This window comes from Chiloscyllium plagiosum, unplaced genomic scaffold (genome assembly GCF_037043375.1).
Source record: "Chiloscyllium plagiosum isolate Xiang-an unplaced genomic scaffold, Cpla_swu_hap1 HiC_scaffold_22, whole genome shotgun sequence".
Taxonomy (NCBI): domain Eukaryota; kingdom Metazoa; phylum Chordata; class Chondrichthyes; order Orectolobiformes; family Hemiscylliidae; genus Chiloscyllium; species Chiloscyllium plagiosum.
This window is the reverse complement of record NW_028270160.1, coordinates 23284930-23300100: the sequence shown is the minus strand read 5'-3', so window position 1 is coordinate 23300100 and position 15171 is coordinate 23284930. Positions and strand designations below refer to the sequence as shown.

The following is a 15171-nucleotide window of genomic DNA, read 5'->3' as shown; positions in this document are numbered from 1 at the left end:
TTCCAACCCAATCAAGTCCCACCTGCCTGCACCTGGCCCATATCCCTCCAAATCCTTCCTATTCATATACCCATCCAGATGCCTTTTAAATGTTGCAATCGCAGTAGCCTCCCCCACTTCCTCTGGCAGCTCATTCCATACACCCCACCATCTGCATGAAAACAATTGCCCCTCAGATCTCTTTTATATCTTTCACATCTCACCCTAAACCTATGCCCTCTAGTTCTGGACTCCCCCACCCCAGAGAAGAGAATTTGTCTATTTACCCTATCCATGCCCCTCATGATTTATAAACCTCTACAAGGTCACCCCTCAGCCTCTAATGCTCCAGGGAAAATAGCCCCAGCCAATTAATTGTCTCCCTATCGCTCAAATCCTCCAACCCTAGCAACATCCTTGTAAATCTTTTCTGAACCCTTTCAAGTTTCACAACATCCTTCCAATAGGAAGGAGACCGGAATTGCATGCGATATTCCAAAAGTGGCCTAACCAATGTCCTGTACAGCCGCAACATGACCTCCCAACTCCTGTACTCAATACTCTGAGAAATTTGACATGTCCACAATGACTCTTACCGGTTTTATAGATGTGCCATAGAAAACATCCTGTCTGAATGCATCACTGCTTGGCATGGCAACTGAAATTACAGAAAATTGTGAGTGCAGTCCAATCCATCATGAAAACCAGCCCTCCTTCCATTGATTCCATCTATATTTCCCGCTGCCTTGGGAAAGCAGCCAACATAATTAACTGGTTATACTCTCTTCCACTCTCTCCCATTGGGCAGAGGATATAGATGTTTGAAAACACGCACCCAACAGATTTAAGAACAGTTTCTTCCCCATTGTTACAAACATATGAATGGATCTCTCAATGTATTAGAGTTGATGATTAACTGCACTTTCTATACAGCTGTACCACTAGATTCTGCATACTGTTTTATTACCTTTATTAAAAGCATTAACTCTGTTTCACTACCCATAGTTGATGTCAGACCTACTGAAATCTCCAAGAATAATATTAAATCAAATCAAAGTAGATTAATAGGGAAGTCATTGGCAGGTTGGTTTTTTTTGTGAACAGGACATAAGTTTGCAACTTTCCACATTGTCAGCAGATGCGGCACGATGGGCGGCACGGTGGCACAGTGGTTAGCACTGCTGCCTCGCAGCGCCAGAGACCCGGGTTCATTTCCCACCTCAGGCGACTGACTGTGTGGAGTTTGCACATTCTCCCCGTGTCTGCGTGGGTTTCCTCCGGGTGCTCCGGTTTCCTCCCACAGTCCAAAGATGTGCAGGTCAGGTGAATTGGCCATGCTAAATTGCCCGTAGTGGTAGGTAAGGGGTAGATGTGTAGGGGTATGGGTGGGTTGCGCTTCGGCGGGTCGGTGTGGACTTGTTGGGCCGAAGGGCCTGTTTCCACACTGTAAAGTAATCTAAAAATCTAATGCCAGCCTGCGACTGTCCTGAAAAAACCTAGTTACGGGAACGGCAAGTTCTGGAGCACAAGTCTTCAGTACAATTTCTTGAATGTTCAACCCTTTTGCTTCTTCATGGACAACTGACTGAACAAACCAAAGTTGTTAACAAATTTCAAGAATTTATAGTTGCTAAGTAACGCAGGATTGAAGGGAGAGAAAATAATTTCCAGAAGTAAAATTCATTCGAATTTACAAATGACTTCGTATTCACCAACTACTCGTGAAACCTAAGTTCTGGATGAAACATATCTGACAGAATGTCTTGATCTCTCTCTGCTCTTTAAATATTTGACATTCTCTTTGGTTGTAGTTAAAAAAAAATCATCGTCATTTTGATCAGTTGTCAGAAGGTATCATTTGTTTTATATTTTATTGGTATGTACGACCTCAAGCCAGTGCACCATTTTCAATTGGTCTTATTCTCCCTAACAATGTAACACATGCAAAGTGCAGTAATTCAGGACTTTATAGTGTGTTCATTCTGATGAAAATCTTATCTATTATAAGGTAGTGCTCGCTGTGGAATCAGTACCCACTCCAGTTCCTAAATAGGTGAGGAAGCTGTAACAAACAGAGAAAATTCTTGGAGATTTCAGTAGGTCTGACATCAACTATGGGTAGCGAAACAGAGTTAATGCTTTTAGTCTAATATCACTTTTCTTCAGAACTGAAAGAGATTAGAAAATGCTTTTTATTCTTTTAACAAAGGCATAGGAAGGGCAATTGGAATAATTGACAAGGTGACACAGTGCTAAAGACAAAGGGATTGCTAATTGGAGTGAAAGAGAAATAAGAAGTTGCCATAGTCCTACCAAACCATGGGGTGTAAAATGTAAAATGGTAGTAAATTTTAGGTGTGAAAGGATGAAAATGGATCTTGTTGACTGAGAGCAAATTAAAGAAGACACAAACAAAACAATGCCTTTTGGTAGATGGGGTAAGTGGGAAGAAGAAGGTGAGAGAAATGGAGGATAAACATCATGAAGTTGTGGAATTTAGCATTGAGTCCTAGAGGCTTTAAAGTACCTACAGCAGAAAATGAGGTGGTGTTCTTTCTACTTGTGTTATCCTTCATTGACACTTGACAGCAGGCCCAGGAGAGAAACATTAGCATTAGGGCAAGGGGGCTTATTGAAATGGCAAGAGGATGCAATGTCAGAGACATTCCTGTGGACAAGAGCAGAGCTGTTTTACAAAGTGGTTACCCAGTCTGTGTTTGGTTTTGCAAATGTAAAGGTTACTATGTTGTAATTAGCAAATGTGGTAGACTAGATTAGGCGAAGTACAAGTAAAAAGATTCTTCACCGGGAAGTGTGTTTGAGGCCTTGGCCAGTATGGAGGGCGGAGGTGAAGAGGTAAGTGTTGCACCTTCTGTGATTGCATAGGTAGGTGCCATAGGGGAATGAAGAAGTGTTCTGACCAAGCTGTCATAGAGAGAACAGTGTTCATGGGACAGTGAGAGTGAAAGGGAGGAGAAGATGGGTTTGGTGGTGGCATTCTGGGGAAGGTGGCAGAAATGACAGGGGAATGATCTTTTTCTAAATTTTCTTCTATTTATTTTTTGTCAAATAGTTTTTAACATCTTGCAGCTTTATAGAATAATTTGGCCTTGCGCAGATATTATATAGATGCACACTTTCCTTAAGTGTTACATAATTACCAATTTAAATTGAAGATTAAAATTACTGCTCCTGTACTAGTCCTATTAGAGACTCCTGTAATGTGAGATCTAGAAAGGACAAACTGAGGTTTATTAGCTTAATGAGCATTTTAAGAAAATTAAGGTATGTTAGGAGCTTATGATACTGAGAATATAGTCACATAACTGATATAAAATGAATGCATGTATGGCCTTTTGGGAAGTGGAGATTGGATCTTTTTTGGTGTGTCTGTTTTGGTAATTTAAGCAGATCAATTTTTGAAGGTCAGTCGAGTCAGCACAATGGCAAACAGCTTCGCTCACCCATCTCATCAACCACAATATCACAACAACGAAACACAGCATGCCTTTCTGAGGTCATAAACAGATGTTGCAACAATGTAAACTGGTTTTTATTGTTTTGTTCCTTGTGGCAATTACAAATTGGGAATGTATTAAACAAATCAATTATTGGAGAATGCTGTCATGTTCACAAGAGGTGTTCTCTTTCCCTACTACTGGTAAAATCATAGTGCAATAATTTAATTATAAAATGTCCATGTTTTTCCTGTTAAACACTGACCCTTCCCACTCATCCCTCAGCAAAGATACTGGCGTATTGTTCCATGGACACTGGAAACCCTCCATATCTTGCATTAATTCACATGTGGAAACTAAAAGATCAAGCATTAATATAGTATTCATTGGGCATCACAGATGATTTTGTCCACAGCTGGTGGCAATGCTTGCCTAGGTCACTGAATAACAATCTGAAATAGAAATTCTAACTGAATTTTCAACTCTTTAACTCGTAGCACTGAAGCAAAATGTATTGCTTCTATTGTTATTCCAAAAAAAGTACAGTACCTTCCTTGTCTGTAGGACTTATTATGTAGTAGGTGGCCCATCTAACTATTGGATCATGCAAATGTGGTAGATTAGATTAGACAAAGTACAAGTAAAAAGATCAACTATTGATCGGTGGATTTGTGTTCTCATATGAGCATTATTGTTGGGTGTAGATTGGCTAGTTTTCAGTTTCGCGGCAGAGTTATTCTTAGACTAGTAAAATGAGAGAGGCCTGCTGTTTGCAAACAGTGAAGTTCTGTTATTATTGTATTTGCCAGATGGTCACTAATAGCCTTGTGTCACATCAAATTTATTTGTCATTTCTGTGCAAAACATTGCAAATGAGTTTTTTTGGAAAAAAGTCAGTGTGTAATAACAGCTACTTATTATGGTTACGCTGCAATCTTTCAGTGGAGGTTATGATTGTATTTTTATTTTAGACGAAGCTGACAACAGCTGTGTCTAACTACTACAGGGTGGCTTCACAGTTAGTGCAGCTTGTAAACCTGTTAAAATCCTAACATTCAGGATTCCAGTCATTTTGTTTTTATTTTTATATGATCATTAGTGCAAGCTAAAACCATTAATATGATACTTTTTAAACTTTGGATAGTATTTTGGAAGTGGTATATATTAACTCTGTTATTTATGATTTTACAAATATCCATGGTATGCAAAGTTCTTGAATAATTAGGGCATTATCTTTTTTGGATAGCTCCTTTCATAGCAGTGAAACATCATGAATTTGGTATTGTTTGTCAGACTTGAAGAATTAATCAAACTTATATCCTACTAAAGTTCAATTAACAATGCAGCAAGCACTTGAGAAACTCAACTTGTGATTTTGTTGTAAAAAGAATCTGATTATAATATTCTCAAATGTTTTTAAAAAGTGAATAAATTTTGGATATGCCCATATGTTATTTTCAAGATATAGTAATTTTTATATTTCAAATGTCTCTTCCACAGATTTCCTTTTCACAACACAGTAGCTTTATGGATCTCGTCCAATTCTTTGTTACATTTTTCAGGTATGAACCTATTTTAAAGCGTTAAATTAGTCTAATAACTCATGTGGAATACTCATTGTTTCCAAAAATGCATGTATAAAATTTGCATACAGTTCCAACAATTTAATTGGCTAGAAATATGAAGCAATTCAGATAATCTCTCTCTCTCTTCTCCCCCCCCCCTCCCATTTTCTTCCTTTCTTTCTCTCTTTCCTTCCTTCTTTCTTTCTCTCTTTCTTTCTTTCTCTCTGTCTGCCTCTCTCAGCATTTTCTCACTGATGAAGCATTTATGCAACTTGAACTCTTTGGTTGCAGACCCACAGTTAGGTTGTCAGGCTTATTCATGAATGCCAAATTGTCCAATAGCGGATAAAAGCGAGTTGTTGCTGGAGGAATTGGATCTATCCTTCTCCATTCACTATTAGACTGGCTGTTTGCAAATGTGGCTGTTTGCAACTAACCAACATTTCTTTTTTAAATTCCAGAAAGACTTTCTTCTGTCTCATCCAGACTTTTCCATTTTTGTTGGATAAGAAATTATTCCAATTTTTATTGAATGTTTTGACACTTTATATTAACTGCACTGCTGAGAAGTTTTTGTTTGATAAATTGATGTCCTTCAAACTCATTCATGGCTTTTTCAGATTTTTATTATGCTTTGTCCTCTCTTTGCAGTAAACCATTTTCAATATCCACCTTGGCCATTCCCTTTTTCTTTAGAGAGAAAACTTCTCATATCCATCTTAGTGTTTTATGTTTTCTTTCAATGAAACTAAACTTAACTTCCTATTCTGTTCATGACTTCATGATTATACATTGGATAATCTCCTGATATTTCCCTGTCTTTTTATTTACAATTTGCTAACTTGAATGTAGTATTCCTTGGATGGTTTCACAAATGTTTCATGGTCAGTAACAGATTCATGAACTTATAGGAATTAGGTCTTCCCAGCTAAGGCAGTTTAAGTAAATACATTTGAATAGCTTCAGACTCGCTGTAAGTTTTTGTTATGAAGAACATAGCTTGCATTTCCTAGAATGCCTTTAGCTGAGAATAGTAGATTTAAGGAATAATTTTACATTTTTGGATTATTGCAATGCTTTATTTAAAGCAAGGGTGAAATGGAGACTTTACTTTTCACCTTTCATTTTGTTATCTTTCTTTTTATTTCTGTTGAAGAGACTGATTGGAGTGATTTTATGCTTCATAATTCTTCAGGGGAGGTGATGGTCTACTGGTATTATCACTAGTCTATTAATCCAGAAATTCAAGTTCAAATCCTGCCATAATAGATGGTGAAATTTGAATTCAGCAGTAATCTGAATTTTAAAATTTACTGATGACCATGAATGCATTGTCGATTGTTAGAAAACCCATCTAGTTCACTAATATTCTTCAAGGAAATCTGTCATGCTCACCTGTACATGTGACTCCAGACCCACAGCAATTTGGTTTACTCTCAACTGCCCTCTGAAATGGCCTGACAAGCTATTCCGTTCAAAGGCAGCTAAGAATGGGCAATAAATGCTTGCCAGCCAGTGACACCCACAAGTGAGTAGTAAAACAAAATTCACGTTGGTTAGAATTATAGCTAGATATCAGTGCTAGCATGCTGTTCAAGCACAATGTGTTAGCCAAGCTCAATACTTTTCTCTTCAATTGTCCATTATACACATGCATTTTAATATTAGACAGATACAGGAACCTTGTTGCAGTTCCCTCTTTTGAACTATGAGAATGCTGTGGGCATTAGTTATAATAGTTATTTCCTGGCAAAGATAAGTTAAGCAGATTAGTATTTATTATCAGATCTTTCCAGTTCAAATACTTCAGCAACCCATGGTGGTAGGGCTGCAACAGTTTTTCTGTTTTGTAATTACTACTACATATTGTGCTAATGCTACTATTGTTCAGCAGTATTACAGCATTGCTTTCTTGTGGACTTATGCGTTTAATCACTGATTCATCATCTTGTTACTTTAACATCGTTGTCTACACTTAAGATTTATTTTATAATATGCATCTGTCATACTGACTGCAGGCAACAAGTTAACAAAACTGTAATTATTAGGGTCCTGACTTTTTAAAGCTTAAATTATAAGTTGTGATTTGTTGCTTTCAAATTTATGTTGTTTGAAAAGTTTCAGTATAATTCATTTTGTTTACGTCCTAATTTCTTTACGTATTTTTTTAATCATTCCACCTAAATCTTTTGTCTTATCTTTAAGCACCAAAGATTTGAGACATTTATCAGGCAAGCTGAAATATTGGTCTAGAAATTAGATTGCAACCTCAGTTATGAATCTGATAAAGTACATGCCTGTTGCTGGGACTGTGCTGTAATGGGTAGTCTTTGTAAAATAGCCTGTTTCCCTGTTTAGAATATTTTTCATGCATAATAGCCTCAAAGACAACTCATCAATCATGTTTGGTGGTGCAGTATGGGCATTTTTAATCAAAATGTTCAGATATGTTATTGCACACCTCTGGAGCAGGTGGAACCTGAACCCAGGACTTAGAGGCAGGGAAACTACCACTGTTACACAAGAGACCTCAAGATTGCACTCAATTTCAATCTGTTTAATTGAATCTCTTTCAACCACATTGCCCAATAAGGGATAGCTCACTCAACCATTACCACAAGGTTCCATTAAGATTATAGAAGAGCGAGTCGTTAATTAGAATGAGATGCCAACCTAACAAATGTTTCAACGGGGGATTATATGCATGCTACAAAGCTGAAACAGAGTGCTACAGACAGAGCAATATCACGATCAATGTATGAGATTTGAGGTCTGAAGCCCCACTATATCCAATTGTGAATAATGAGAAGCAGCTAGGCAAGAAATAGGCAAAGAAAGTTGCATGTACAGGCCCATCTTCAATGATTCTGAAACTTGGTGTGAGAGTTCAAAGGATAAAGTAATTACCATCTTCAGCCAGAAACTTTGATTGGATTATCCATCTTAGGTTTATATTGCAATGTTGGTCATCACAGAATCCAGTCTTTAACTAGTTTGATTCCAATTAATATCAAGAAATGGATGAACACACTAGTTACAGTCTCTGAAGACCTCTAAACGATACTGCTGAAGATTTGCGCTCTGGCCAAATTATTTTTTTGCAGCTACAGCACTGGTATTTGCCAAACACAGAAATATCCCAGCTAAGTCCTGTCCACAGAAAAAAAAAGGATAATCCAGTATGGCCAGTTATCATCCTATCAGTCCACTCTCAAGCATAAGCAAAATAATAGAATGTGTCATCAACAATACTTACCAAACAGCACTTCACCAAAAATCTATGTAACATTGTTCATGTTTGTCACCAGGATTGCTAAGTTCCAGATCTCATTGGTCTTAATGTTAGCAGAAGAACTAAATTCAGAAGGTGAGGTGAGAGGTATTGTTTTTGACATCATGTCAGCTTTTGAGTGAGTGTGGCATCCAGGCCAAAACTGAAATCAGTTGGAATGCACAGAAATATTGCAGTCATTATAATTAACACAAAGGAAGGTGATTGTTTGAGCCAATCATCTCAGTACAGAGCGTTGCTGCATGAGTTCCCAAGCTTAACCATCTTCAGTTGTGATACTGATGACTTTATATCCATCATCTATAAGATGAGAATTGGCTTCTTGTGATAAACAAAGTGTGATAAATAGCATCTGTTGTGATGAACAGTAAGTTTTAATTTAGAACTCCTCAGATGAATAATCAGTCTGTGCATACATGCACAAGATCTGGACAGTATCTAGATTGCACTAGTAAGTAATACATAATATGTGTGCCTCACAAACACTAATCACCAACCTGAGAGAATCTAACCAACCTCTCATTGCCATCATTGAATTTCCTACCAACAATGTCCTTACAATTACCATTGGCCAAAATTGGATCAGTTAGGGCAGATAGAAAATACTGTGAATACTCAAGCAAGTCAGAACCTAAGAATTCTGTAGTTAATGACTCACGAACAGGGAGAAGAGCCAGGCATGCACCCTTGGACCTTCAACTCAGGTCACTTCAGAGGTGTCCTATCTCTCCAGCTCTCCTCTGCTTGACTCCAGCTGGTCAGCATAAGGAGACTGCACCTGTTCAGGATACTCTCAGCAGGATGGGGTTCATCCTGGCCCTGAGCTCCAGATGACAATGGGCGGCACGGTGGCAATGGGCGGCACGGTGGCACAGTGGTTAGCACTGCTGCCTCACAGCGCCAGAGACCCGGGTTCAATTCCCGACTCAGGCGACTGACTGTGTGGAGTTTGCACATTCTCCCCGTGTCTGCGTGGGTTTCCTCCGGGTGCTCCGGTTTCCTCCCACAGTCACAAAGATGTGCAGGGTCAGGTGAATTGGCAATGCTAAATTGCCCGTAGTGTTAGGTTAAAGGGGTAAATGTAGGGGTATGGGTGGGTTGCGCTTCGGCGGGTCGGTGTGGACTTGTTGGGCCGAAGGGCCTGTTTCCACACTCTAAGTAATCTAATCTAATCTAATCTAAAAAGCCATTACAGTCAGCAAGGTGCATCTACCTCAAATGTTGGGGCAACACCTTGACATAGTGTTAGACAAAAAAAAAAATTGAAGGTACACTGAAGGTGACATTAAATATAGGTTCAATAAATATAGAGTCACCCAGCAAGGAAACAGACCCTTCGGTCCAACCAGTGCATGCCAAGCATAATCCAAGCTAAATTATTCCCACTTGCCTACTCCTTGTCCATATTCCTCCAAATCTCTCATATTCATGTATTTATCAAAATGCCTTTTAAACATCTACCACTTCGTCAGGAAGTTCATTCCTCATGCAAATCACCCACTGTATAAAAAAATTGCCTCCATGTCTTTTTAAAATCTCTCTCTTCTCACCTTACAAATGTGCCCCCTAGCCTTGAAATCCCCTATCCTAGGGAAAAGACAACTACTATTAACTCTATCTATACCTTTTATTATTTCATAAACTGTTATAAGGTCACCTCTCAACATCCTTGCTCCAGTGAAAAACGTCCCAGCTTGAGCAGCCTTTTTCTTGTAAGTCATATGTTCCATACCCAACAACATCCTAGTCAATCTCTTCTGAGTCCTCTCCAGTTTAATAATATCCTTCCTACAACTGGCAGCCTGAACTGCACATCATGTTCATCAGAAGAAACCTCACCAACATACTGTACCACCTCACCATGACTTCCCAAATCCTATATTCAAACGACTGAGCAATGAAGGCAGGCGTGTTAATACCTTTTTAACCACCCTGTCTATATGTGACGCAAACTTCAAAGAATTATGTGTCTAAACCCTAGTACCCTTTGTTCTACAACACTACCCAAGGCCCTACCATTAATTTTATAAATCCTACCCTTGTTTTTTGTACCAAAAAGCAATAAGTCACATTTATCCAACCTGAAATTCTGTATTCTGAATTCTATTCACTTGTGTTATTATAATGTTTGTTGTGGTCTCAAAACATTGCTATGTGCTGACACAGTTGTCTGACGTGAAAAAACTAGAATATCTATGCCTAAAAACAATGGGCTCTGTCAATATTTTGTCAATAGTACTGACGACTTGCTTCAGCCAAGTTGTTTCAGTATAGCTATAATGCTGTCATCTGCACAACAAAGCTGAAAATTGCCCAAGTATGTGGTGTTGAACACTGAGATTACCTGGGGACATCCTGAATTCTGAGCTTACAGTGAGGGAAGAGGAGATGAAGCAACTGAAGATGGTTGCGCATAGGGCACTATTTGAAAAACTCTTGCAGTGATGTCCAGAGACTGAGATGATTTACCTACAGCAACCACAATTATCCTCCTTTGTCCCAGGTATGACTCCAGCCAGCAGAGAGTTTTCTCCCTGATTCCCATTAACTCCACATTGTCAAATGTAGCCCTGATGTCCAGGGCAGTCACTCTTACCCACCTCCAATTCAGAAAACAGAACAATCCAACCTAGCCAATTATAATCCTATCGATCTACTTTCGCTTATCAGAAAAGTGGTGAAGGGATTACTGACAGTGTTGTCCAGCAGCACATTGCAAAGGAATTGCCAGATTTCTTTTGCACAGCTTAGCTTCGGTCAGGGCCACTCAGCTCTTAACCACATTGCAGATTTGATCCAAACATGGATGAAAGAGCTTGACACCATTCAGGATAAAGCAGTCTGCTCGATTAGTATCACATCCACAAATATTTACTCCCTCCCACCACCAACGTATGTATACCATCAACAAGGTACACTGCAAGCATTCATCAAAGTTCCTTAGATTGCACCTTCTGACTCTCAAAATTGTCCACCAAGATGGAGAAGGTTAGCAAACATATGGGAAAACCACCAGCTACAAGTTCCTCTCCAAGTCACATGCCATTCTAATTTGGACTAATAATCACCATTCTTTTACTGTTCCTGGTTCAAAATCCTCCCTAATGACATCTGCGTGTACCCTAAACCTCAAGGACTGTAGCAGTTCCAGAAGACAGCTCACCACCCCCAATTCCAAGGCAGTTAAGGATGGGCAACAAATGCTGACCCAAAACGAAAGCAAAATTAAAAACCAACAATTTATTACTGCAATGTATTTTTGTTCAATGAACTTTTTGTCGTTTTCGTAGCTTCTTTTTGAAATTCATATTTAATTTTGGACCAACTGCCAAACCAGTTCTCAAACTACTGCTAGGCTTTTTCCTGTAGGGGAATGAGAGGTTCACAAGAAAACTGCTTTATCGGAGAGTTGGAAAAAGGAATTTACTTGTTTCATTGGAATCAAGAAATGTGTTAGTCAGCACTTATGCTGAGAAAAACATTCAGAACTGGTGTAGATCAAAGACCTGAAACATTGACTCTGTTTCTTCTCAGATGCTGTCTGATCTGTTGATTATTTCTCAAACTTTTTTTTCAGTTTTCTAGCATTTGTTCTTTTATTATAAATTGTGGTTAGTTTTAATTTGAAATGATGAAATATTTATCGCTCAATGCAAAGTGTAATTTTTCTGTTAAAACCTGAATAGAAATGCCACATTATTGCAGATCAATAAATTGTTGCAAAATTACTAGAAAATTTGAAGTGAAACCAGGACACATGCACCAATAAATTCAAGATATTCTCATTTGTACACAGTGTTATTGTTTGTAGTGCTTGTGCAAAATTAAGTTTTTTGGATGTTAGTCAGGATATTTGCATCGAGCCAGATTCAAAGAAGCAGAGCTGGCAGTATAGTCTGAATGATCAAGTTGTGTGTTATTGTCTGATAAAAGTGTGATTGTATTGAGTACCCTTTTGGAACCTATGTTTTTGATGGGCTTTGTAAACAGAGGTATGGTCTGCATAAGTGAAGAATTTCTGCTGAATCTATATAAAATAATTTGATCTTCCTGTGACTACGATTTCCAATTATGGGTACCAGAGGGATGTGAAAAGACTTTGTTGAGGCTTCAAAAAAGATTTCTAGGATGAATCTTCAGGGATGAATCCCTACAAATAAGCTGAGGTGGTTCTGCTTATGGATAGGATTTTCTGGCAGTGTGTAAAATTATGATGGGTTTGTGACAAAAAATAGAAACAATTTCCAGTGCTTCTACCCTTTCAAGAACCTTTTCAAGAATAGTGTTTTGAAGTGCTTTCAGGTGATTGTTGTCCTTATTCATTCTTTAATATTGCTTGCTTTATTTTCTTCATCCCTGGTTATTTCAACTACGTTATGATTTATATTGCACATGTAAATCTGTTGAGGAAGAGTGCTTCACGTCGTATTGTGTATCAGCCAAATTTCAGAAGAAGCCATTCAACCAGTATTAAAACAAGATGGCTCAGATTTAAAATAGCTAAACAAAGATTTGCAATGAATTCTCAATCATTGCAGCTATTAATATTATGCAGTATAAAGGTTGAAAGAGATTTGGTAAAATCACATCTGAATGAAGAGTAGGTTCTAAATGACCAACTACAGCATTTAAAAAAAAATTCTCCTCTTTTATGGCCTCCTTTGTATCTATTTGTTACTAGATGAGGGATTCTCCAACTGGAAAGTAACAGTGTGAAAACAGGTTGTAAAGATGATAAATAATTGCTATCACTAATAGTTGACAAAGACAGAAACCTGGAGTGGAATGATATGGATTATTTAACCAATGCTGTAGGGAGATTGTTTCTGTTTGTTCCATAATCTCTGGCAGGACTCTAACTGAAAATTGTTGCATGATTGTCTTTCTATCACAAGTAAAGAATCCAACAAATGCAATTTGCTGTTTTGATACGTCTTGTAGTTTGTGTGCACAGAATGTGAAAAAAGTGAATGTGTCTCATCATCCTCAAATAGAAAAGAACTGAGTAGTGAAAATAGCAATTCTGCTGCTGAACTATTATATACAATCCAATTCAATACTGGTATGTGTAGATTTGCAAGATAAGGTTGCCTTTGTAATGTTGTGATATAGAATAAGCATGTTAAAACATAATTTCAGATTGTTGCTTGAAACAATGCTTTAATGGTAGTTGGAGTGCAGAGTTAGAAAATGTTCACAGAATTAAAACATTTTTGGCACAGATGAGGAGTTGAAGAATATGCTAAGATGGTGTAAGATAGTTAGTGTTCACAGTAAACAATAGTTATATCAAATGACATCTTCTTTCCAAATATTGCTCCAATCTCTGCATGAAGTCAGGTAACAGGTCTCTATGAAAAGAGAGGCATCAAAAAAAATGAACAACTTGTTTATAGATATAAAGAAAAATTATAACTCTTGTTCTGAATCTAATGCTGTTTTGACCATGGGGAATTGTGGTCACATTCAAAAGATTAGCTCCTTTGTGCATTTGGCATGATTATTATAAATAATGTATTTTAAAATCATCCAGCAATGGAGTTGGAGATGCTGCTGTTGTGGCAGATTATTTCAGTTAATTAAAAATGTTACTTCTCAAATGTCATTATAAAATATAACAGATTTAAATGGGTGAAACACTCGAACATTCGCCTTTGAGCAGAAGTAGTCAGAGGGTATTACAAAAATAATGTTCTGATGTTCTTAAGATTTATTCTTTTGTTATCTTAGTTCAATCTTATGCTCATAAATCAGTGATAAAATGAAAATAGTAAATAGCCTGCTATAGACCTGATCAGCACTGATAATGAACATGATAAATGTTAAACGCAAGATGCTGTAGTATCATTTTATATGGTGCTATATTATTGTCTGGCTCAGATTATAAATTCTGCCTTTGAGATATTTCCCTTAAAGAAATCAAACAGCGCCTTTTGAATGTGTTTGAGGCAATTACCCAATGTACTGGGCCTTTCAATGCTTTTGAACCTCCCCAATGCAATGGAGAAGTAACTATTCATAAAGAAGTGGGGCTCAGTGGTTAGCAGTGCTGCCTCACAGCGCCAGGGACCTCGGTTTGATTCCACCTTTGGCCGACTGTATGGAGTTTGCACAATCTCCTCTTGTATGTGTGTGTTTCCTCTGGATACTCTGGTTTCCTCTCACAGTCCAAAGATGTGCAGGTAGATGGATTGGCTATGCTAAATTTCCCATGGTGTCCAGGGATGTGAATTCAGGGAAACGGTGGGAAGTGTGTCTGAGGATTGGTTTGGACCTGATGAGCTGAATGGCCCACTTCCGCACTGTAGGTATTTTATGAAATTTTGATATTGCAATTTCTTAAGTCTTAATTGTGACACTTGTGTTCTGTGTCAGAAGATGCCTTTGTTAAAAAAATGTTACTCTGTACAGAATAGCGATTCAGCAATATTAATCTTTGTCGGTACGTTTTGTGTGGTTGAAAAAATGGAACACAATTTTTTGGATGTTCTTGGCATTTTTGATGCAACACTGCAGCTCAAGCACAGGCCATCAGTACCTGTAGCTGTGAAATGCAAATGGATGAAACTGAATGTTAATGAAGTGTGATGTTTAATAATCTCCCTTAATTACCAAGTCCCTACTTCCTAGTGAGAAACTCATCTCTCCTCTCAGTAAATACATAAATAATACAATGCGATGCACTTGATGTCAAGATGAGTCTTGCTGGGGTCAGTCAGATCCCTACAAGATTCCACTGCATGTCTCTTTTTAGTAATGTTTGATCATAATATGTATTTCATCTGTACTGCATTTTTTTCAGCAGAAGATGAGGGGAAAGATATGAAAACAAGGCCATGCGTTTAAGTCAAAATCTTGGCAATTTGAACATGCACCT

General features: G+C 37.9%; 1 protein-coding gene across 1 annotated transcript in view; it reads left to right on the top strand.

Moving 5' to 3' along the window:
- atrnl1b (attractin like 1b) overlaps positions 1-15171 on the top strand; it is a 947890-nt gene that overhangs the window by 538309 nt on the left and 394410 nt on the right. The window contains exon 25 of the mRNA XM_043712811.2: positions 4938-4999. Within this exon, the coding sequence (XP_043568746.1) occupies positions 4938-4999 (62 nt within the window). The remainder of the gene's footprint in view (positions 1-4937; positions 5000-15171) is intronic.